The following is a 22,861-nucleotide window of genomic DNA, read 5'->3' on the forward strand; positions in this document are numbered from 1 at the left end:
AGCACATCATTTGTTTTTATGGATTTACTATTTTTCTTGCATATGTGCTTCAGTGTCCATGTGTATTTATTAACTTCACTGTGGTTCTTCAGCTGCCCAAAAAAGAAAAATGCATTTTTGAAAAAAAGTAAGTAAAATGTAAACATACTATAACATGATCATATATGTGGAATGACATGTGTTAAAAAAAATTTGTAAACCTCTGACTATGACCATTTAGAACTTCACCGGACCTTGAAACTGACATTTACAGACTCCTAACCCTAGGTCAATGGGCTTCTGCTGACTAAAGCCAATCCATGATCTGTAAATGTGAGGGTATACATCGCATGTTGTAATATGCTATTGCATAATTTGTGGTCATAATGTGGGGAGAAGGCACTGCAGGCTATACTTCATTTTAGAAAGACAAAATTGCCAGAAAGTAACACAAGTGATTTCATTGATGACGAAGAGACCGCAAGAGAGATGTTTCCTTCTTCTTATGCTCCTATTTTGATAGTTTTATGTTTTAAATGGTTGATAATGAAAACATTTTTTCTTTGAAGTTTGAGTTAGGAAGAATGCAGGCACATTTTTGCCCGAGAGAAGGTCCAACACAGGTCCTGTGTTTCGGCTGCACAGAGGCCGGTTCCCAATGCCGTAGTGCGGGCCGAGGGAAACGAGGGCTCTTTTCTGTGGCCGGAGATTGTTCTCTTCCTCTCCCTTCAGCTTGAAGGGTTTGTGATTTTTACCAGGAAGGGGAGATACTGGAACAAAGAAGAAGTAAGAGGAGAGGGGGAATGGAAAAGCAGGAAAGAGAAGAAAAGCCAGAGAAGATCAGAGCGAGGGAAAGGAGAGAAGAGGAGGCACAGAGAGAGCAAGCGGAAGACTGACGGGGAAGAAGGGAAGAAGAGGCCCCCCGGGGGAAGAGGGCCCCTCCCCGCTCTTGGCTCCTCCACGAAGGATGTCTTGTTCGGTCCCCCTGCCCTGGGAAGCAACTTCATCCTAATCCAGTGGAATGGATGGGCGATGGAAAGCTGGCCCCTTAAGTTGATACACTGCAATAGTAGGGAATTGAGTTTTCACTTTTGTACTTTTAAAGAGCAAAGTAGAGTTGTAGTAAAAAGCATTCCTTTTCTGTTTTATGTTCAAATAAGAATAACAAGTATATTAGACTCAAAGATTTCAGAGCAAAAGTTTTATATTTCTTAAAACTGAATGTTATATTTTTAGGCTTCATATTTTACAAAATTATATTTATTTTAGGCATCAAATCCTTAAGATCAAATTAGAATGAATGTTATAGAACAGCATTTTGGAATGACAACAGATTTGACTAGATTTGGCACATGGCCCATTATTTTTCAAGTAGCACTTGATACATGTAACCAAAGAATGAAATAAAAGAGCCTGCTGTTTCCAGTGAACTGGCACCTATACTGGAGTTACAGTCACTGTGTACAGTAGCTCCAATATAGGTGGTTTATATATATAAACTCAGTTTAGTGGTAGAGAGCAATAGGACCCATGGAATGACCGTAAAGTCCCTAATTTCTGGCAAGGAGACAGTCTGATCTGTGTTACACACCTGCTGGCCTCATCCTGCTCTGCCACGTCATCGTACACTTCTTGGTCATCCTCAATGGGCTTCGATGAAAGAGCACCGAGAGAGTTCTTTTTCCGCTTCAGGGAATCGTAGTCAATCCGCACAGCAGTTGTTTTAATATAGCCATCTACCAAAAGGAGAATGATTTGTGTTCAGGTAAGGGCAGCTTCAATCTTTTCAAGTGGTAAACAAAATACCAATTGCACATTTGCTCTTTAACATGGCCCCTTGTTTGTTTGCTTGCAATTTTGATTTATAGACTTCCCAGACAGACACACAGTTTTATGCTGTTGTGGTTTGGAGTAAGTATAGAGTCTATTTTCAAGATTCCAAAGGGATTCACATGACTCTTTTGATTTTCCTTTTAACATCAGTGAGGAACATACCCCCCCCCCCCCCCCAACCCTGTTTGCCTCCCTGGAGCAGCATAAACATTTACATTGTTCTCTGCTCAAAGATAACAAGGTGAAAATGGAACTCTACTTGTCAGGTTAAATCCTCCTATCTCTGTCTGCTTGGAACAAAACTCCTTACTCAATGCTTATGAGTAGTTCTGGACACATTTGCACATTTCATTTTGGCTCAAAGAGATGACATTCTGAAGTCCTAGGAACTTTTGCACTCACATGACCCTCTGCTAGTTCTGCCCAGCCATTTTCCCTCGGGGTTGTCTGTGATGCGGATTATTTCAATCTGCTCTCCTTGCTTGAAGCTCAGTTCATTCTTTCCCCCTTTGACATCACAGCAAGCTGTGGCTTGATGGATGACCTCAATAGGGCCTGTGAGCTGCAACAAGAAAAAAAGAATTACAACAGGTTTCCTTGCTATTCAGAACAACTTCAAGGAATGCAGTTTTGAAAGCCAGTATGTTTACAATTTGCCAATCTGCCTATTTCCAACAGTTACAGGTTTAGGCTAAAAACTGAGGGCAGGAGAAGTTAGGGAAAATCCATCAGGGTCAGGCAAGACCAGCAAGAGCAGGCGCGTGCGCAGGGGCTCCCGGAGAGGGCGGTGACCTGGGGACCTCAGCGCCTCTGTGAAAGGCTAGCAAAAGAAGCCACTTGTAACCGAATACCACTTATGTACGACAATCCACTCTGGGCGCTGTGTGTTTTTATGGGAGATGCTGGTGGTCTGCTTGGTAGGCAAAGGCTTTTCTGCACTTCACCTTGTGAACTTATTTTGATGGTTCTAGTCAGGTCTAGAACAGCAAAGGGAAGGGTAGGTGGTAGTGGTGGGTGTACTCCTGGGAAAAGCATTTTCTTTCTTTTTCTTTTTTTTTAATTTTGTGACATTGTCTGTCTACAAATGTGGAGTAGACATTATCTGCTGTAAACAAAATAACGCTTTAGAAATAGCTTTGTAAATTAAAAACATAGCAAACAAGTGTTGTGTGGTTTTAAAAATTAATATAGTGTAGTGGTTTCTTGAAAGCAGGGGAATGGTCTGGTTTAGACTATGAATCCTAACAATCAAATTTCCTAATCTTGAATTGATGTCTTCTAAAATGGAATTTGTGAGTTGTTTTTTTTTGGGGGGGGAATTTGTGGAATTGTGAGTTTTAAAGAAGCTGTACCTTATTTCATTGTTCTTATGATGCTATGGATTGTGAGACATATCATTAATTATATCCACTGAGAAAGAAAGCAAACAGCTTAAATTAAATTATGATGTACCACTAATATTAAGATGCATCCTAATGTTAGAATTTTAAAATGTCAAATATTTCATGTCTTAGAATTAATGAAATATGGTACCATGTAATAGTTATTATATTTATTTATTTACTTTAACATCTATTAACATTTTGTGGAAGACATACAGTCCTAGTCTTGACAAACTTTTGAATTCATATTTAGTGATATGATTCCCACACACCATTTTTTTCTTACTAAATATGCCACTTGAATGAGTGAAAATTGCAAAATTGAGTTCTCCAAAAGAAACACAAGAAAAAATTTCCTATAATTTTTTTAAAACTATAAGCAGTCTTTTCTTAAATGTGTGTTGTGAAGATTTTCATTAAAAAATTAATTTTTTATATTTTTCATTTGAAAATATAAATGTTGGTAGCCATACAATTTGTATGAATAAAATGTTCTAATATTAACATTGTAATCTTAATTTTACGTATACATATAGTAAGATTTTTCCAAATTTAATGAGAACCACTAATAGATATGGTGCTTTATGTGCATTCTTTTATTTAATTCCACACCCACCTTTTAGGAGAGGTATCATTTATTTTCTCCTTAAAGAATAAGAATCTGAGGTTCCTAGAAGTTTAGTAATATACCCACGATCACATAACTCACATGTATTTCTGGAATTTGAATTCACATCTGCCCAGCTGACTAGGCTTTACATTTTCTCTGCACCATGCTGTTGAACCTTGTTTTAATATAATACATATACTGAGAAGTTATATATAAATCAAATTTTTAATAATTTAAAACATGTAGTGAATGTTTCAGGGGAATTAAATGTTTAAAGGAAACAATATGAATCCTTTTCAAAGTAAAGAATACTTTTGTACCTCATTTTAAACTATAGCTGACGTGCAAGACCACATTAAATAGACCACGTCATCTCAGATGGTGTAGCCAAGAGAAGGCAGCCTGCAAGGGTAGTGTTAGGGGTGGTAACACAAGTCACACAATTAGAAGTCAGAGGCTAGAGGAGACATGGGTCGGAAATCCAGGTAGGAGAAGAGGGGTGAGAAGCAGTGGGTATCAGAAGTCGACATGTACATAGACTTAAAATCAAGGCAGGCATAAAGTCAGGTCTAGACACCAGCAGTGAGAGCAGCTCACAGAAGCCTGACTCGGAGTCAGGTCTGGTTCATCTGGAGACACTGCATCCCCAGCAACACTATACTTCCTGCCTTGAGGAGGTGTGTGGTCAAAGCTCATAGCAAACGGAGGTTAATGCGAAGTAAGAGCCACAATGGGTTCGCATAGCTGAGTATTCATTCACTCAGTCAACACATTTCCTGGGTGCACACTAATTATAAGCCACCATACTTTATTTGAATTTTATCTTATTATATTTTTAGTTCAGGGATAAGGGAGGGTGTTGGCAAAAAAAAAAAAAAAGTCTCTTGCAAGGATAGTTACTCCTTAGAAAACAACTATTAAGTAATTCTTCAACCATGTAAGGGTTCAAGGATGGTCCCCTTTCTGTGTGAAAATTATAAGAATAGGTTACTCTTTTCTACCTATTAGCAAGCAAGTTCTTACTTTAAATTTCTTCTTTATCTCTTGTTCTTTCTTTTCTCTCTCTTTCTGTTCCTTTTTCTCCAGCTCTAGCCTCTTCTTTTCCTCCTTTTCCCTTTTCTTCTCTCGTTCCTTGGATGTTTCTCTGTAGATAAATATTGTTAGGTTGTTTCATCAGCCGCAGGCATTGATGGGATAAGACTTGTTATCCAGAGAGGTTTCTACCCACAACAGAAGTGGTATCTGAAGTCTAGATGAAGGTAGACAGCTAAGGGTTGTCAACGTTCCTGGGTGTGTGAGATTGTTCTTAAACCCAGTAGGGCGCATACAAATGAGATCTCTTCCAAAAGCTCTGCCTTCACTTACAGTTGGTGCCAACACGTGGAAGGCACCATTTATAAAGGCCCCGTTCTTGCCGCTTGTCAGCATGAATAGAATTAATATCTCTCCCTCCCTCTCTCTCTCTGATATCCATGTGCTCATACATACAAGAGCACAAACATGTTGTCTATCTAGAGGCTAGTCTGGCATTTTTTAGCATTTTACAGAGCCCTCTGTGAAATCCTCAGACAAGTAAAGGATCTTTAGTCTTCTGTATTAAAATAAAGGTTACCATTATATGCCAGTCATTTGAACAATAAAGCTTTTCTGCCCAAGTGCTGAATATCCATCCACCCTCCCTCCTACAAATCATTATATTCATCTTAGAGGGAAAATATCATGTTAAAAAAGTAACTCATACATGTCTTCATATGTTTCTCCTTCACTTTCTTCCTGTCAGAAAAAATGAATAATAATTACTTTTAATTATTCAAAACGGGATCATACACATATTACATAGATCAAGTAAAACAAGCATAAATTTAAGTGTATATAAGTTTGGCTTATTTAAGATTTTTTTTTCCTTTTTAGAGATAGACTAGGAAAGTAAACCCCAAAAGATTTCATTTTATATCCTGCTATATAATTCAGATGTGTAGCATGACTTAAGTTTATGTTCAGTGCCACAAAATTACTATGAGTTGGAATAATGATTAGTATTTAATGTCTCAAGCATTTTAGATGAACTAAGATCATAATTGGAAAAATATCATCTTTACTCATAAGAATTTTCATTTGTGAGTTTATACCAATAGAAAATGAATCACAATACTTGTTAAATATTCTAGTTACAGCAGTGTAATATGAGAAGGAAAAAGAAAACTGACCTCATCTAGGTTTCCAGTACCTAAAGGGGTTAAAAAAAGAATAACATACTGTATTTAAGAAGCACTTTAATATAGGGTTGTTAGATGTAACATAATATTCCAGACAGCTCACAATCTAACAAAACCTATATTTTATCAAAGATATAGAAGCATGAAATAGAATATGTGGTTTAGAGCCTTATGTCTTTTTGATAACTTGTAATTTAATTATACAATCATTTCATTGGCTTCCATAAGCTAATGAAGACACCCTTTATTCTCCTTATGAAAAGCATACGCATTTGCTTTTTTGGGCTTGTCTGGACCAAAGTTATTATCAGAAGATCACTACTAGTTTGCACTTTTTGACTTCCTTTGATTCACTTTCATGTATCAAACAAACCAAGTTAATTAGCTTTTTAAAAACCAGATATTTTACCACTCAAGTATTTAGTAATATCAATTACTAGATATTAAGACATAATCTAAAACAACAATAATAAAAACAGTATGGTGTAGGTATAGAAACGGATCAATGGAATAGAGAGCTCAGAGACAGATGCATACATACAGACATGGAATACACACACAAACACACACAGAGTTGATATGGTATAAAGATGGCATTATAAGGTAATGAGAAAAGGTGGATTTGAGGGTATGGCAATGAGAAAACTGGCTCCATACATGAGGCTACAAGCCTGGATTTCTACTAATTCCTTAAAGGTGAACTGAAAAGAGGTTAAAGATCTAAGTATAAGGGATAAAGTTCATAGAAGAAAATAGAAGGTAGTTTTTTTATTTCCTAGGGATAAAACTTCTTCAATAAAATTATAAAGCATAAATTATAAGATAAAAATAATTTTGATTGCATTATATTTATTATATTCAGTAAAGGACAGCATCGGCTAAATTAATAACAGAATGAGAGAAGGTATCTGCAATGCCTGCAACTGATATGGGATTAATATCTGGAATACAAAGAACTCCTGCACGTGATCCAGAAAAGGAGACCAACCCTCACCCCACCCCTCAAAAAAAATGGTCAAAGGACGTAAACTGGAAACTTCCAGAAGAAGAAACACAAAAGCTAACAAACAAATGAATTACTCAGACTCAACAGCAAACAGAGGTATGAAAATGAAATAGCATTTTATACATATAAGATTGGAAGCAATTGGAAAGCTCAATATACCACGGACTGGTGAAAGGGAGGCATCTTGGAATCTTCTGTCCTGCTGATGAGAGTCTACACAGACAAAGATCTTCTGGAGAGCTCTCTAGTCCTACTCAGTCAAAATGAATATGCCATAGACTATGAGCAACCATCCCTACGGGATCTCTCTCTCTCTCTAAAAGAAGTCTCTCAGAGGTCCATGTAAGGGCAAGAAGGCACATTGGATTATTATTTGTGGTACTAATGAGTTAGGGGTAAAATGTGAATGCATAGGATGCATACCATGGAGTACTTAATATGCATACTGTGGAGTACTTATGCACTCGTTAACAGCAACAAATTAAATATAATATGTATAACAACATGGGTGGGTCCCCCCAAACACATTATGTTGAGTAGAAAAAAAAAGATCAAAGTCAGTGCTAATGTAGTTTTTATATAAACCGAAATATATGCACACATCCAACAGTATGCAGAAGGGGTTTCTGTAGTGTAGTGGTTATCACGTTTGCCTCACAACAGTATGCAGAGAATATGTACAGACACATACACGTTAAACACATTAAAATATTTGTCTCTGGTAAGGGGAAGAGAGGAAAGGGAGTAAGTCATTAAAATGAATAAATAAATAAGTAAAACCAGAGAAGAGTCTTGCATGGATCAATGATGATGATCCATTAATAAGTGGATGAGAATGATTAACTTAAAATTTCGTAATACAAGGTAACAAAAAGATAAATGAAACATCTTTTTGCCCCTTACCATCAAAGTGCGTGCCACCATCTCGACTCTCCTCATTTACAGGGCTCCTGGAAACAAGAGAGAAGAAAAAGTAAAAATTGAACAAGTAGATGTTCACCTTACAATAAAAAAGAAAAAAAGAATAAAAGGGTACTTTTTAAAACTTATTCTTTTTAATATCTTCTCTGATGCCAAACTTCAGAAGTCATTAGGGGAGATGAGAAGAGTCATTATGCTGCTACTGCTGCCAGAAATGGAGAGCCGGGGAGCTGGGGCACAGAACTGTCCATTCGTAGTGAACACGTACAGTTAATTCATTGCTTCAGGGAACAATGTGTTTTTTGTTAAAACAGCAGTATGTCAATAATTCGATTCAGGGAGTCTGAAGGCATCTGATTGGTTTTATGGTATAGATACCCAAGGGAGTTAGTTCCAGTCCTTGACTCCTTCCTCTTTTCCAGGTGTTCCCCACATGGCTTTACTCCCATCATTTGTGGCTTGGACTCCAAGGCGCTTCATTTAAACCATTTCACTTCAACTGCTCTTAATAGCTATTAATACCTGGGCCTGGAAGATCCCTAATGATTTATGGAACCATCTATGTTTTTTATTTCTAGTCTCAGGTTGATTAGCATAGCTGGAGAGAATTGTCATTTTATTGATTTCAGATATCACAAATAACTTACATCAAATCTCAACTATACCTTCTACGCTATTCTATAATCTCATTACATTTTTTTCTAATTGACCCTTTCGTATCATTTTTCTCAATGGCTATTCAAAATGTTCACTACTTTCTTTAAATCTCCTATTCCCCTCCTCTGTAATCAGATGATCTTGTTTCTTATTTTACTGATAAAATAACAGTTATTGGGTGTGAACTCTCTTAAGAAAGTAAATTCTTTTAATCCATAAACTTAGCTACAGTTATAACCATCCTTACCTTCTCCCTATCAAAAATATTCTTTTCACCCATGTTCTTAATCCTATATGAGTTCTCAGTGATCTTAATCCTTTTATTGCCTTTCTTCTGCACATCAGTGTATTATTTATATTATTATTATTGTTCCTCTTCTCTACTCTCTATCCCTAAATATCTCACTGTTTGTTTTTCTTCCTCAGCCCATTTGACTCTCATTTATAAAGAGCAAATACTTCTCTTTGCCTTTCTAAATCCTCTATATCTCCACAAGATAATCTTGCTTTTTCCAGCCAAAGTAGAAAAAGTCACTGACTTTATTTCCTCTCCTCCCTGTCATTTCTTCATTGTGAACAATCTGGCTTTTATTGCCAAGCCTGCCTGAAACGACTCCTGAAAGACTTAACTACCAAATCCACTGGACATCTCTCAGCCTGCATCTTACTTGATTGATTGCTTTGTGGTCCTTAACAGCATTGGTCACTTTGCCTTCCCTGAGTCTCTTTTGTTACAATGACAAATCTTGCCTGTTTCAACTCTTGTCTTTCTGGCCACTATCCCACAATTTCCTTTGCGGTTTATTTTCCTCTGACTTCTCCTTTAAGAGATGATTTTTTTTGTGTTCTGGTCTTGGCTTTCTTCATTTTTTTCACGCTACTTCTGTCACTGAATGGTCTCAAATACCCCCAAAGCTTCATATATTATCTTAAACTTGGTGACTTCCATATTGAAATCTCTAGTCCAGGACTATTTTTTGAATTTTATATATTATCTATCTATCTATCTATCTATCTATCTATCTATCTATCTATCTATCTATCTATCATCTTTCTAGTTCACTCTCTCTTTATCTATCTACCTATTTATCTTTACTTAGATGTCCAACTGCTGGCTCTATAGTCACATCTCAGAAGCTGAGGTTTCCCTCCTCCATCTCAGCCTAAATCTGTTTTTCTTACTAAGTTTTGTACCTTGGTGAGTGGTACCACAATTCACATATTCACCTAAGCCTCAAGTCATCCTTTACTTCTCACTCTTCTCAGTCCCATATTAAATCCATCAAGTTTTGTCAGTTCTCCATACTTAATGTCTTCTCTCCTTTCTCTAGCTAGACATGAGTACAGCCCCTTCTGCATAGTGTTGCCAAAGTGATATTTCAAACACAAAAATAAGATTATGTCACTCTTATGTTCAATACTCAAGCCACTTTAAGGACGAGAGAGAATGTTACCTGAATCCAAGAGATTCTGGTTGAAAATTTAACCTTTCTTATTTAAAGAATTTAACCTTTAACCTATTTAAAGAATGTGGGGTGGAAGCACCTTATTATCACTGAGACCATAAAAAGAGTTCAGTGGGCACACTTGTGGCTCAGGAAAAATTGCCATGGGCACACGTGTCTCCACCTCAGATGGTAAACATGCGACCATAAACCATTAGTCAACAGGCTCTTTTACATTTAAAATTCAGCTTTTACATATGCATAAATTTCTATTTAGCTAAGTGTTAATTGGTCATGACAAGATGTTTGTTTCTCTTACTGAGACTCTTTAGATCCTGAAATATTTAGGATTAAACACAAAAATAATGGAGTAATTCAAACCCACGGTACAAACATTTGTGGAATAAGTTTTATAATCATTGGGACAATATACATATGTTCAATATTTTTAAGCATTTGTAATATTTAAGAGATTAGTTATATGAGGTAATATTCAGTTAGATGTGCCACATCATTTAAAATTCGTGAGTTAGACTTGACTTTAGTTGAAAAGGAAAGACTCTAGGTGTTGATTGCTATTTGCGGCTGACATCATTAAGAAAGTCAACCAAACACTATGAACTCCTACCAAAAGAATCCCCCGTCACTACGAAGGAGTCATGTGCACCGACACACACGCATACTTAAATAAATCTGATAAAGCTGCTTCTATATCCAACTACTAATTTATAAGAAATACATACAAAGGGGAACACATAAGCTATATAGTGGAAAAGCAATCGGCAGATTCTAGACTGTGGGCAATTATAGGTCCACAGACAACTTGATTTGTTCAAAAAATAAATTGCAATAAATAAAAGAAGAGTGATAGAGGATGAGCCTATAGCTTAAAAGAGTTACAAAACATATAAGCCAACGAAGATGTTAGACTTCGTTTGAATTCTTATTCAAACAAACAAACAAAAAACTCACACACAATTTAAGAGAAAACAGGAAATTTGAACAATGACTTGAAGTTTTATATTAATAGATAGAGTCTATTTTTAGGGAAACCTACTAAAATATTTATGGGTGAAATTATATAATTTTTGGTGTTAGTTTCAAAATAATATGAGAAGAGGGAGAGGTGGGTGGGAGAGTAGATGAAATAAGATTGGTAATGAGTTTACAATTGTTGAAGTTGGTTAAGGGAACATGGGAGTTAATTACACTATTCTCTTTGCATTTTGCATGCTTAAGTTGTTTCAAAATAAATGTTTTTAAAAAACTAAGAAAAATCCAATTGCAAATAAAAGTCTAATATCTCAGACGACTGGTTGTGGTTTAATAGATTGTTAAGAATCATTTAGGTTCTTGGAAGGGCTATTGCTTAGTAGAGTTATTAAATTTGTTCAGTCAGGTATTTGAAAATCTTAAAAATAATGCTTAAAAATTCAATATATAAATTTTTACATACAGTGTAAACCTTGTAAGGGAACTAACTAAATTCATAAATATAACTATTGATTTGAAAGAATTTAGTGTGAGTTGTCCAATCATTAATCAAAGCTCCCCCTAAAAAGAGTTACTTAAATAAAACTTACTAGCTGTATAAATAGAATAGCAAGTCATATTATGTAAATTTAAGTACTTAAAATAAATTAGGCCTTTGCATAAACTTCAATGAATTAAATATTAATTAAAAGCACAAGGTATAAGTACCACAAATATCAAAATATTACTGACTTTCTATAGAATCGCATCTGCAGCCCTTTCCATGGTATACAAGGCTTTTACTATCAGGACTGCTCTTTTGCAGTTTTATTTCTCCTATTTCCTCTTCTTCCACTATTTTTTTTTCACATATTAATAGTGAACTGACTTTCCCTGAACACTCTCTGGTTTCACGTTCTTCCACGCTTACCCCTGCTGTTTCCCTTCTCATCATCCCCTGCCTGTGGCCCTCCCTAATCTTTAAGTTTCTCCTTAAACACTCCCTCTTCTGTGAAGTTACCCCTGACTCCCCTAAGCCCATGCAGTTGCATCTTCTATAGGCCATACATTGTTCCATTATATGATTATCCTGCATCACTATAATTACAGAGAAATTGATGCATGTTTCTCTTCCTGCTCTGGGACCATGAGCCCCTTGAGGAAAGACACTGTCACTTTGTTAGTTAACTTATTAATATGACTGGCATTTTTAGTAGGCTATTAGAATAATTCCTGTCATGTATAGGACTTTTTTGGATGAATTAATGATGTCTTAATAATACAAAGAAACTAAATTAACTTTTGCTATGTGAGTTATTTATTATCATTTATGAAGAAGAATATTAAGACTTGTAGTTTAAGACTTGTAGTTTACTTCCTAACACACTTGGATGAATAAGAAATACTAGCAAAATGAAGGCTTTCTGCATATCACCTCCATACTTATGTCTCTACATGTTATGCAAATCATTTATTACTTGTAGAGTACATTTACATGCACACATTTATCCATAGGCCCAACAGTATAGCATTTACATCTTAGGTTATTTTATATAGGTTGGAATTCACAAACATGTAACATGGAAACATTCAACAAACGTGGAACAGTGGTAAGACTAGGGATGTTAGTGAAGGCTAAAAGGGAAAATAAGAAGAACTACGTGGACTTCCTGAATACATCCGTATCAGTGCCCCGAGCTGCTCAGAGGAAGGGCTCCAGGCAGCGAGAACAGCTCCACAGAGATGAAGAGGCAAACCATGAACCGAGCCACAAGCCGGGGCACAGGGAACTAAACAGAGGGAGTGGGTTGAGGGGAAGCAAAGGGTGCTTATTGTCAGTTCCTGCAATAGTGTGTCCAGGAGAGAAGGCTTCTCCCCAGAGTTCTTGTTGTTACGCTGCGGCGAGCAGAATTAAATAGGAAAAACAACAGTACTGCAGTCGTTGTGACTGCCATTTTGAGAAAGTATTAGAGCTCTGTTTCCTGACTTTTCAAGATGTAAGCTTATTGACCTTTAAACCTTATTTACTATTCATGACTTTAGCTTTTAAGTGTCAGTTGTTTTTCCCAAGAAGGAAGAACTCTAAGTGACACATAAACCTTTGTTCTACCTGCCCTTACTGAAATGACATCCTGTGAACTTTACTCTGGAACACGGCCTCCTCCTGTACAACACCCAACGCACGAGGAGTAATAAAACCCCGACAGCTTCCCAGACGGAGTCAGGTAAGACGATGTCAGTGCACAAGTGAAGTGGTAGGTCTCAAATCCAGGAGAATTTAAAGCATTTCTAATTAATAAAAAAGGTGGCAGTGGTAAAGTCTTACTGTTCCTCTAATTTTAGAGCCAAAAAAAAAAAAAAAATCCAAACACACCTTAAACTGACTGTGAATGACCTCAGGGAAAAGCACTGTTTAACCTTTCCTTTTCCAACCTTAGTCACTTCCCATTATTTATTATTGCTTATTACCTCACTTTTCCTGTCTCATAACTATTAATAGCCATGTAATTTGTTTTGTATATCAAAGTATTCAGCCATTGATTCTGTTTTCATGTGAACAATTAGTCATACTGTTAAAATTTCTATTAATTTTTAAAAATAGCACAGAAAAGTGTGTTACACTGAAGATGTTGATTTGAACACTAATAATGATAAATATGCTCTTTTGATCCATTTCAGTTCTTCCTCAGATGCCTGAGTAAAATAGTAGAAACTGTAACTAGCTGATTTCTGACCACTAGGTGGGGAAACAATACAATTTAAAGTACAATATAACTTTGGCTTCCACCACCTTATTTTTAAAGCTACTTGTTCTCATTTTCACCTGCCTCCAATCTTTTCCATTCCCTTGGCATCCTGACCTGAATGATATAATTACAAGTGACTTCTTGGGAGTAGGCAGGCAATAAAGACCACCCTGTTCTCTGAAATTCCTTCCTGGAGTCCAATGTGAGATCTGTGAGATCTGTTCTCTTGCCTTAAGAGATGCAGACTTCACCCCAGAGAGAAGAGGAAACCTTATGAGCTCTTTATTCCTTTGGAAAGCCAGACCCTCATCTGAGCACTGGCCCCAGGTGCTCTGGTTCCTGGTTCCAGGAATTCTTTCCTTCCTTTGCCATTGTCATTTCCCCCTCTTTATTGGGTCTTTCTCATTAGCTTACAAACATACTCCTATTTCTTCCATTTTAAAACAAAAATCTTGATTCTGTTTCCTCACCGGTGACCGCCCCATCTCTTTGCTTCCCTCCTCTCCTTTATCACGCTATGTACCCCTTCCTTTCCGTTCTTGCTGTTTTAAATCCCTTCCCTCCAGTCAGGTTGCGTCCCCACTACTCCGGGACTTCCATCCACTCTGACCTCCATAGTGCTCGCCCATTGGTCTTCATAGCCTCGGACACAGCCAATCACTGCTCCTCCTTCAGAACACTGTCTTGGCATCTTAGTTTTTTCATGTTTTATTGGTGGTTCCTTTTTCTTCTCCCTCCCCTATTTTTCTTCTCCCAGGCCCGGGAGAGTTCAAGGGCACCGGGGCTTGTTTCTTCTCTAGTCACACTCACTTCTTTGGCGAATCTCAGCAGTCTCATGACTAAGTCTGGAGTATGTGCCCATGGCTCTCAGATGCATATTCTTAAACCAGACTCTCTCCAAAACTTGTCACTTCTTATACCCGACTGCCTCCCCCACATCTCCACTGGGATGTTTCAGAGACACCTTAAGCTTCACATAGCCACACCCTGCTGACCTTCCCCACCCAGACTTGCTTCCTTGCAGCCTCTCCCTTTTCAGTTGATGGGGACATCATTCTTGGTGTTGTTCAGACCAAAACCTGGGAGTCATCTTCGATCCTCTTTTTTCTTTCATACCCTGAATCCACACTCTGCTTCCAAATATATCCAGAATCTGGGCCCCTCTGATGATTCCACCCTCGGTACAGCCCTCTCTATATGTTGGCTGTGTTTCTGCAATATCTGCCCGCTTTCCCTGCTTCAGCATTGGCCTACTGTCTCTTTTCAAATGGTTGTTAAGGTAATTTTTTAAAACAAAAGTCATAAAACATCACTGCCCAGCTTCTTTATGTGGTTCCCTTTCACTTAGGATAAGAGCCACAATCTCTATCATGACTCATAAAGGCCTGCATGAGCTAAGTCTTTTCCTGCTACCCTTTCCCTTGGTCCACTTCAGCTCCTTCCTAGTCTTTGAAAATTCTAGGTCTTTGTTCTGTCTGTTTTTTCTGTCTGGACCTATTCTCCTCCAAACATCTGCACGCCTGACCCCCTCACTTCGTTGAGCCCGCTCAGGCATGCCTTGCTACTGAGGGAGACATGCTCATGTCTGTGTAAAGTTGAATACGCTGTCCCCTAAGGTCACCCTCACACTTCACCACCCAACCCCGTGATCTTTTCTCCCATAGCACTCAATGTTTCTTAACATACTGTATTTTTTACCTGTTTATTATTTTAATTCCTTTGCTCTCTTGTCCCTGATTTATATGGGCAGGGATCTTTCCTTTATGCACGACTTCCTTCTTAATGTAACTCTTACTACAAAGGCACAAAATAGTCGCTTAAAAAATTATTGTTGAGCGGATGTAAAATAATCTATTTGATTCTGACCTGAGAGTGGCCACTGATTGGAGAGGAGAGGAATAGTATTTGCAGCGCAGTGGAGGGGGCACCTGGGAAACACCCGGGTGTGTGCTTTTAAGGGTGGTGCTGTGACAAAAAGCACAGAAACACCTATTTCTCACAATTTTACTTACAGATTGAGCCATACATTTTCCTTTTGCATTAAGTATAAAAATTTGAGCCATACTATAAAGACCCATTTTACTTTCATTTCCTCTTTGTGTCTTATCTTGCTTCCTCTACTTGGGGGAAAGTTTGTAACCCAGATATATTTCTTCATCTTGGAATTTACTTGAGCTCTCTGATGAGAACCCAGAAGTTTTCATTATATACCACATTTTTACTTTGAAAAAATATTATCTCATAGATGTGCTTTAGCTTTCATTTTCTCTATTCTCTCCATCTGACAATTAACTTTGAGATACTCTGGTTACAGTTGATCTAGGTGATATAACACCTAAGACTTTTGTTTCTCCCCATCTTTCTTCTGAGAGTATGTATTTTGTGGAGCTGACAACTCTTAGATGAATCAGATTTTCTAATTAGAAGTCCTTAATAAGATGGAAATGGGGGTAAGGTAAAGTTTATTCCAATTGGTGGTTTTTGCTATGTTTTCATCAAGTAAGACTTTGAGCCTACCTGCTCTGCAGGCCCTTTTCAACTTTGCAAGAATTCCCTGCACAGCTGGGAAACTGGCCAGCATCCTTACGAAGTAGTTGTTTGTACAGGCTAAAGGACGATTTTTGAAATCCTTTCTTCTTTCTGCAACTTTTTACTCCACACCTTGTCGCAGTGGATTCCAGGGAGTAGGTTCACAGAAAAGACTTAATAAAGCAGGCCCAGAACTGTTATATAGAAGAAACTTCTACAAAGGTTGTTCCTCGGCTGGTACACTGATATGAAAAGTTGCCTAATTGCTAAGAGTGGTTTGCTGTGCCTAGAGAGTGCACACTATGTGACTTATGATGAACATCTGCTTTTTTTCTGGAAGTCTGGTAGTTTGGGAGTTGCTAGGTAGCAGATGCCTATGTGACTAGCTCTCAGTAAAAACCTGTGTCTAATCGGCTTTCTGAGGAAGCGGCATCACACATGCATTGCATTTCCATAGCTGGGGAAGCAACACCCTCTGTGTGTCTGTTCCCAGACTCAGAAGGAGAGTTACCATGATAAGCCTTAGCCATCGGTACTACTGTATGGCGAGTCCTGAAAGTCCTATTAGTAAATCATAAAACATGTGTGGCCTTGGGGATCCTCAAATAGCAGGAATACTATTTGTATTGCCAAATACTAGAAGGTGCCAAATACTCCTTCTCTTCCCAATTTCTTTGATAAAATTATTAAGTACCAATCTCCATGTCTTGTAAACATTCAGGAATTCATGCTCAAGGCATTTATTACAATTTCTCTCTAGCATTACACAGAATCCAGAAGGCTGACTGAAGCCCGTAGCTGGGATGGGGTCACACAATGAAATTCAAAATGCTAAGTTTAAAATCTAGTAGGTTAAATTTATCAAAATAGGAAAGAAATTAGGAAAAAGAAACAACATTAATACATGTGAAAGGAAAATAATTCACAGAGAAATCAAGTGTATCTAAGAACACAGAGTAATTAGTTCTATTAAACTAATATTTATTTAGCATTTATATGTTAGTAGGCAGATGGCTTAACCTCTTATTTGGTAGCTGGATATCATGGGGGTATTAGAGACTTTAAATTAAAATTTGTAAACTCAAATGTTTGGAAGGGTATGCAGTTAACATGAACACACACTGCAGGCCATATAGAAGATACTAGCCACTAAGCTGCTCTCACACTTCTGGTTAGTGCCTTAACCTCCTCCCCAAAGCACAGTAAAATGAAACACATTGGAGGTAACCCATGACTAACATGTTTGCAACCCCTGCTCTAAATGGCACTCTTCAAAAAGTGAGAAAACTGTCAATCAGATATTCTTATTAACAGATTCTGTTATATAGATTACAGATATTAAGACTTGAAATGTAAAGAACATCCATCTGGTAGGGGATTAAAGTGAAGGGAAAACAAACTATAGTTCAATATTTGGGGATATTACTTATTCGTGGTAAAGGACACAGACAGCGATCTCCTGGAAGAAAGAAGAAAACCTAGTCCCCTGGTCATAATGGGCAGAGCACGCTTGCCACTGATTGGATATTTCTTTTTAAAACAACATTGCATTCTATTCCAATCTTCCACTTGCTTTTCCCTCAACTTACGGTCCTGGTAAATCATGGATAAAGAGCTCCTGCAGAGCAACCCATATAGTTTTGACATTTCTAAAAAAGTACCATCTAAGAAAATGTAAGCTTGAATAAAAGTTTCCTAGGTTTTTAAAACAGCCCAGAATCTGAAGGGTGAGAAAACAGCTGCTTTACTTTGGACTCAGACTGACATTGGCTCAAATATCTACTCTATTCTTGCATGATCTTGGAGAAGTTACTTAGCTTCTGTAGAGTTCCATTTCATCTGTGAAATGACGAAACATTGCACATTTGATAGGATTATTGGGATTATATGCGCCAAGTGCACGTCATGGCCGTCCGTGAATATGGTGGTGGTGATGCTGCCGGTGGCGGTGGTGGGGCCTCAGCGATGATGGCAGCCACGGCGGCTGAGGTTATGCTGGTGGTGCTGCCCAGCACTGGGCAGTGGAAATTTTCTTCCAGTAAATGCTGAAGGGGAAAACTACTGCAAAAGCAGGTAAACAAGAGTTGCTAAAGGCTCTGGAGGTATGAGAGCGGCCTACTTAGACATCCTTTCTCCCTGCTAGCTGTCCACTTTTGCAGCCCCAGCCGTTTACCACAGAACCCTTGGCACTCAGCCAAGCCCAGTGTGAAAATCTATGGCAAGAGACTGACAAAGAAATCACAAGATAACTTTTGCTTACCTTAGATCTAAAGGAGGCTTAATGTTTCTGGGAGGTAGACTCGGGACTGGCGGTTGTGTCGGGTGAGAGGCTGGCAGTTGCGGTTGGGTGGATGGATGGGACGGTGGAGGTGGTGGCACGGAGGTTGTTGAGTAAGGTGTTTGGCCTTTGTTGGGACCTGAAAAACAAAACAAACAATACCATGAATTAAGACAAGTCTTCAGAATATAAGAACTGGTTACTCCATTATGCAGAGATGAGAATTTTAAACATAAAAATGTAAGAAATGTATGCCAAGTTGAATTAATGCTTTGGAGAGTCTAATATTCTAAGTATCATGAGACATGGCGTTTTTAATGTTCCACTTCTTAGATTTTTTCAGCCTTACTGAGGTATAATTGACAAATAAAATAGTAAGATATTTCAGTGTACAAGATGATAATTTCATATACCTATATATTGTTTAAGGATTCCTTCCATGGAGTTAATACATCCATCACCTCACATGTTTACTTTTTTGGGTGATAGGGGAAGAGTATTTACAGTCTATTCTCCTAGCAAATTTCAATTATACAATACAGTGTTATTAACTATAGACACCATGTTAAACATTAGATCCTCAGACTTTATATATCTTGTAATGGAAAGTTGGCTCCCTTTTACCTACCTCTTCCTATTTTCCCTACCCCTCACCCCGGCATCCACTTTTCTACTTTGTTTCTATGCCTTCAACTTCTTTTCCTTCTTTTTTCTTTTTTATTTTTTTTTTGAAGATTACACATATAAGTGATACCTTGCAGCATTGGTCTTCCACTGGCTGATTTTACTTAGTATAATGCCCTCCAACGTTCATCCATGTTGTCACACATAACAGGATTTCCATTTTGTAAAAAGATTTTATTTATTTATTTACTTTTAGAAAAAGGGGAAGAGAGGGAGAAAGTGAGGAAGAGAAACATTAATATGTGGTTGCCTCTTGCGCCACCTCAGCTGGGGACCTGGCCCTCAACCCAGGCATGTACCCTGCCTGGGAACTGAACTGGTGACCCTTTGGTTTGCAGGCTGGCACTCAATCCACTGAATCACACCAGCCAGGACTCCATTTTTTAAGGCTGAATAACATTCTACCACATATATTTGCTGTATTTTCTTTATCCATTCATCCGTTGATGGACACCTAGCTTGTTTTTATACCTTGGCTGTTGTGAATAATGTTATGAACATCGGAGTACAGCTATCTCTTTGAGCTAATAACTTTGTTTCCTTTGGATATATACCAGAAGTGGGATTGCTAGGTCATATGGTAGTTTTATTTTTATTTTCCTGAGGAAACTCCATACTGTTTTCCATAGTGGATGAACCAATTTACATTCCCACCAACAGTGCACAAATGTTCCCTTTTCTCCACTTTCTGCCATTTTTCATTTCATGTCTTTTTCTATAATATCCAATCTAATAAGTGGGAGGTGATAGTTCACTAGGCTTTTGATTTGTATTCCCCTGATAATTAGTTGATAAATATTCCATTTCTTGAAGATTAAGTTCTTTGAGTTTAATGTTCTCTTAAAAATTCTTAAATCTATGTATAGAGTATATGAATGAAAAATTTCATAATAAAAAGGAAACAAACAAAAGGAAATTGTCTTACATTTTATAAACCTTAGTTTTAATATTATGGATTTTTGCCTATGTCAATTTTAATGTCACATTCTTTATGTTTTACAAATGTAGATTATTTTTCATCTGATCCATTATTTTACACCAGACCCATTATTTTGTCTGTTTTCATAGGCAACACAGTTCTTCTTGTTTTTGATGATCTCCTTGAATCTTTAATGAGAAATACATTTTTGTCTGAGGTGTAACTTTTAAACATTAAAACCTATTAAAAATCTCATAAGTAAATCATGTATATTGCAGAAATTATAAATGGGACAAGCAAAACTAAATAAATATGAATTATCTATAATTCCATCACCTGGCAGTAACTACTGAGTTACATGTATTTTAAAACATTTTAGTCCAAATATATACTTTTATGAGATGGGAGCAAAGTGAGAGCATTTTGTTATTTTGCTATCAGCTTTTTATTTTCCTTAGTATTCATAAATATCTTTTCAGATTAATATAAATATAATTTTAAGTTATTAAACTATTGTTCTTCATGATTTTAAAAAACCAGGACTCTAATACTAAATATTTATATAATTCTTTTTTTGTTGTAATAGAAAATGGCTTAGTCTTTGTACATATCTTTAAAGTTTTTTTCTTAGGATAAATTCCATTAAGAAGAAATGCTAGATCAAATAACATTTTTAAGAGTTTTAAAAAAAATTTATTTCATTTTATTTTTTTACAAAATATCAAATTATCTCCCAGAGACATATCAACTGAGAGCTTCATCTGTTAGTACATGGGAGAGCCCATTTTCATTCATTTTGCCAACATTGGCATTATTGTTTTGAATCTTGGACACTATTATGGAAAATATTCTACCTTCTTGTTTTAATTTCACTTTTATCAAACAAATACATGCTTAGGAATTGGCAAGTCAGTGACCAGTAACATATAACAACAACACTTCCAACATTTTAGATGTTTCTTTTGCATTTACATATACTGCTTTGCATTTTTCATATACTGCTTGATTCATGATTTTAAAAATATCATTTTTTTTCTGTTTAGTAGATGTGGATTTTTGCTCTCTTCCCTTTTCCTTTCTCATATAGCAAGAGCACGACTTTTTAAAAGAATTATATTTATTGTTTTCATTATCATGATTAGGTAAATATTGTTCTTTGCCGAATCAGGTAGTATACAATAATGGTAACGTTTCTTTTCTCATTCTACTTACTCTTTTCCTAGAATAAGTTTGCCATTTGCAAACCTGTCAGATAATTGATCACTTACAATATATTGCCTCTTTCCATTTGCTCTAATTGGCCCTGGTTGTTTTTAAGGTCTGCTACACAGCTGTGATCCTGAGATTTCGCTTTGCCCGTGTCATGCTGTGACATACTGAGAGAACGCGCTGTGATAAAGTGCGCACGCTCTGGAGCTAGAGCCCGGGTCTGAATCCCGGCTTCACCATTTGCCTGTTCAGTGACCTGGTTAAGTAACTTTCTGGGTTCAGCTGTAACACAGATAATAATAATGCCACCCCATAGGGTTGCGGTGAGGACTTAACATAAGTAAAGCACTTGGGATCGTACCTGGCATATAGTAAGTTCAACATTTTATTTTTTATTTAGCAAGTATTCATTCAATGTCTAGCATGTGTCAAGCACTGTTCTAGGCACTTGGGACATAACAGAGAAATAAAAGACCAAGATTTTTGCTCTTATGGTCTTGGGAGATAAATCGTAAGTAAATGAAGTCAAGCAAAATATGTATAAAATTGTCATGCGAAATGCTCTGAATTGTGGAAAGTTATTTAATAATGTACTACGGCATCTCTTCCCAGCATTCAGTGATGCTGTTACAGGGACTTACTACAGTATGCTGACCTTGGGCACAATGGGGATATTCTTGTCACAAAAACCAACAAGAACCACAAACGTGGGCGTGATTTATTGTTTTATTGGTTATTAGATTTAAGGGAGCCACAGAGAAAATGCTGATAATGCAGATTAACCTTAAAAGTGTGTTGTTTCTGTAGATACTACATTGTGAATAGTATGAAACACTGAGGAAATATTTTCTCAGTATTTGAAAACTATTCTACAACTTAGCAAAGTAGTCTCTCAATCACTGGCAAATGAGTGAAGTTCTGACACGTATCTTTGCTGTTTCACACTTGGCTTGTTAACGTAAGTGAAATCAACATTCAGGCTGGAGCTACACTCCTTCATTAACTACAACCATAGGTTGACTACAGATGTAAACATCAGTAATTGGCTATATGGGATTTTCAATAAAAGGTATTGTCTACTTTATTATTTGTCTATTATGTGTTATACTATACTATAAACTATATATTGTTCATAACAATAACATCTCATACATGTACGTATATATACATAACACACATACGTGCAGTTTTTCCTGGAGAATCGTTCATCATTTACCAGCATAGCATTGCTCATACCTGAAAAAAGCCTAGGTCCTATCGGCTGTATGGTGGTGGAATCGCTTGTCTCTGTATCTGCCCTCTTGACTTTGACCCTCGTCCTCTCTGTCAGTCCCCCATTCACTCTCTGACTCCATGCATCATGCTTAGGGATTCTGCGCGTTGCCTGGTTTTCCTGAACGTGGAGTTTGTATTTCTTATCCTCCTTGTTTTGGAGCAATTTTCAGAAAAGAAAACGGGATGGCTTCTTGAAAAC

At 37.1% G+C, this 22,861-nt stretch overlaps 1 protein-coding gene across 2 annotated transcripts in view; it reads right to left on the bottom strand.

Annotated features, from left to right (window-relative positions):
• Positions 1-22,861, bottom strand: part of FYB1 (FYN binding protein 1) — a 146,792-nt gene that overhangs the window by 23,060 nt on the left and 100,871 nt on the right. For both annotated transcript variants that reach the window (XM_054583959.1, XM_054583958.1), the window contains 7 exons: positions 18,558-18,714; positions 7,930-7,976; positions 6,012-6,031; positions 5,546-5,577; positions 4,828-4,948; positions 2,215-2,374; positions 1,571-1,715 (listed from right to left, as the gene is read on the bottom strand). In XM_054583959.1, coding sequence (XP_054439934.1) covers positions 1,571-1,715; positions 2,215-2,374; positions 4,828-4,948; positions 5,546-5,577; positions 6,012-6,031; positions 7,930-7,976; positions 18,558-18,714 — 682 coding nt within the window. The remainder of the gene's footprint in view (positions 1-1,570; positions 1,716-2,214; positions 2,375-4,827; positions 4,949-5,545; positions 5,578-6,011; positions 6,032-7,929; positions 7,977-18,557; positions 18,715-22,861) is intronic.

The sequence above is a fragment of the Pteronotus mesoamericanus genome, unplaced genomic scaffold, assembly GCF_021234165.1.
Source record: "Pteronotus mesoamericanus isolate MK-2021 breed Mesoamerican mustached bat unplaced genomic scaffold, CSHL_Meso_final contig_75, whole genome shotgun sequence".
Classification (NCBI taxonomy): domain Eukaryota; kingdom Metazoa; phylum Chordata; class Mammalia; order Chiroptera; family Mormoopidae; genus Pteronotus; species Pteronotus mesoamericanus.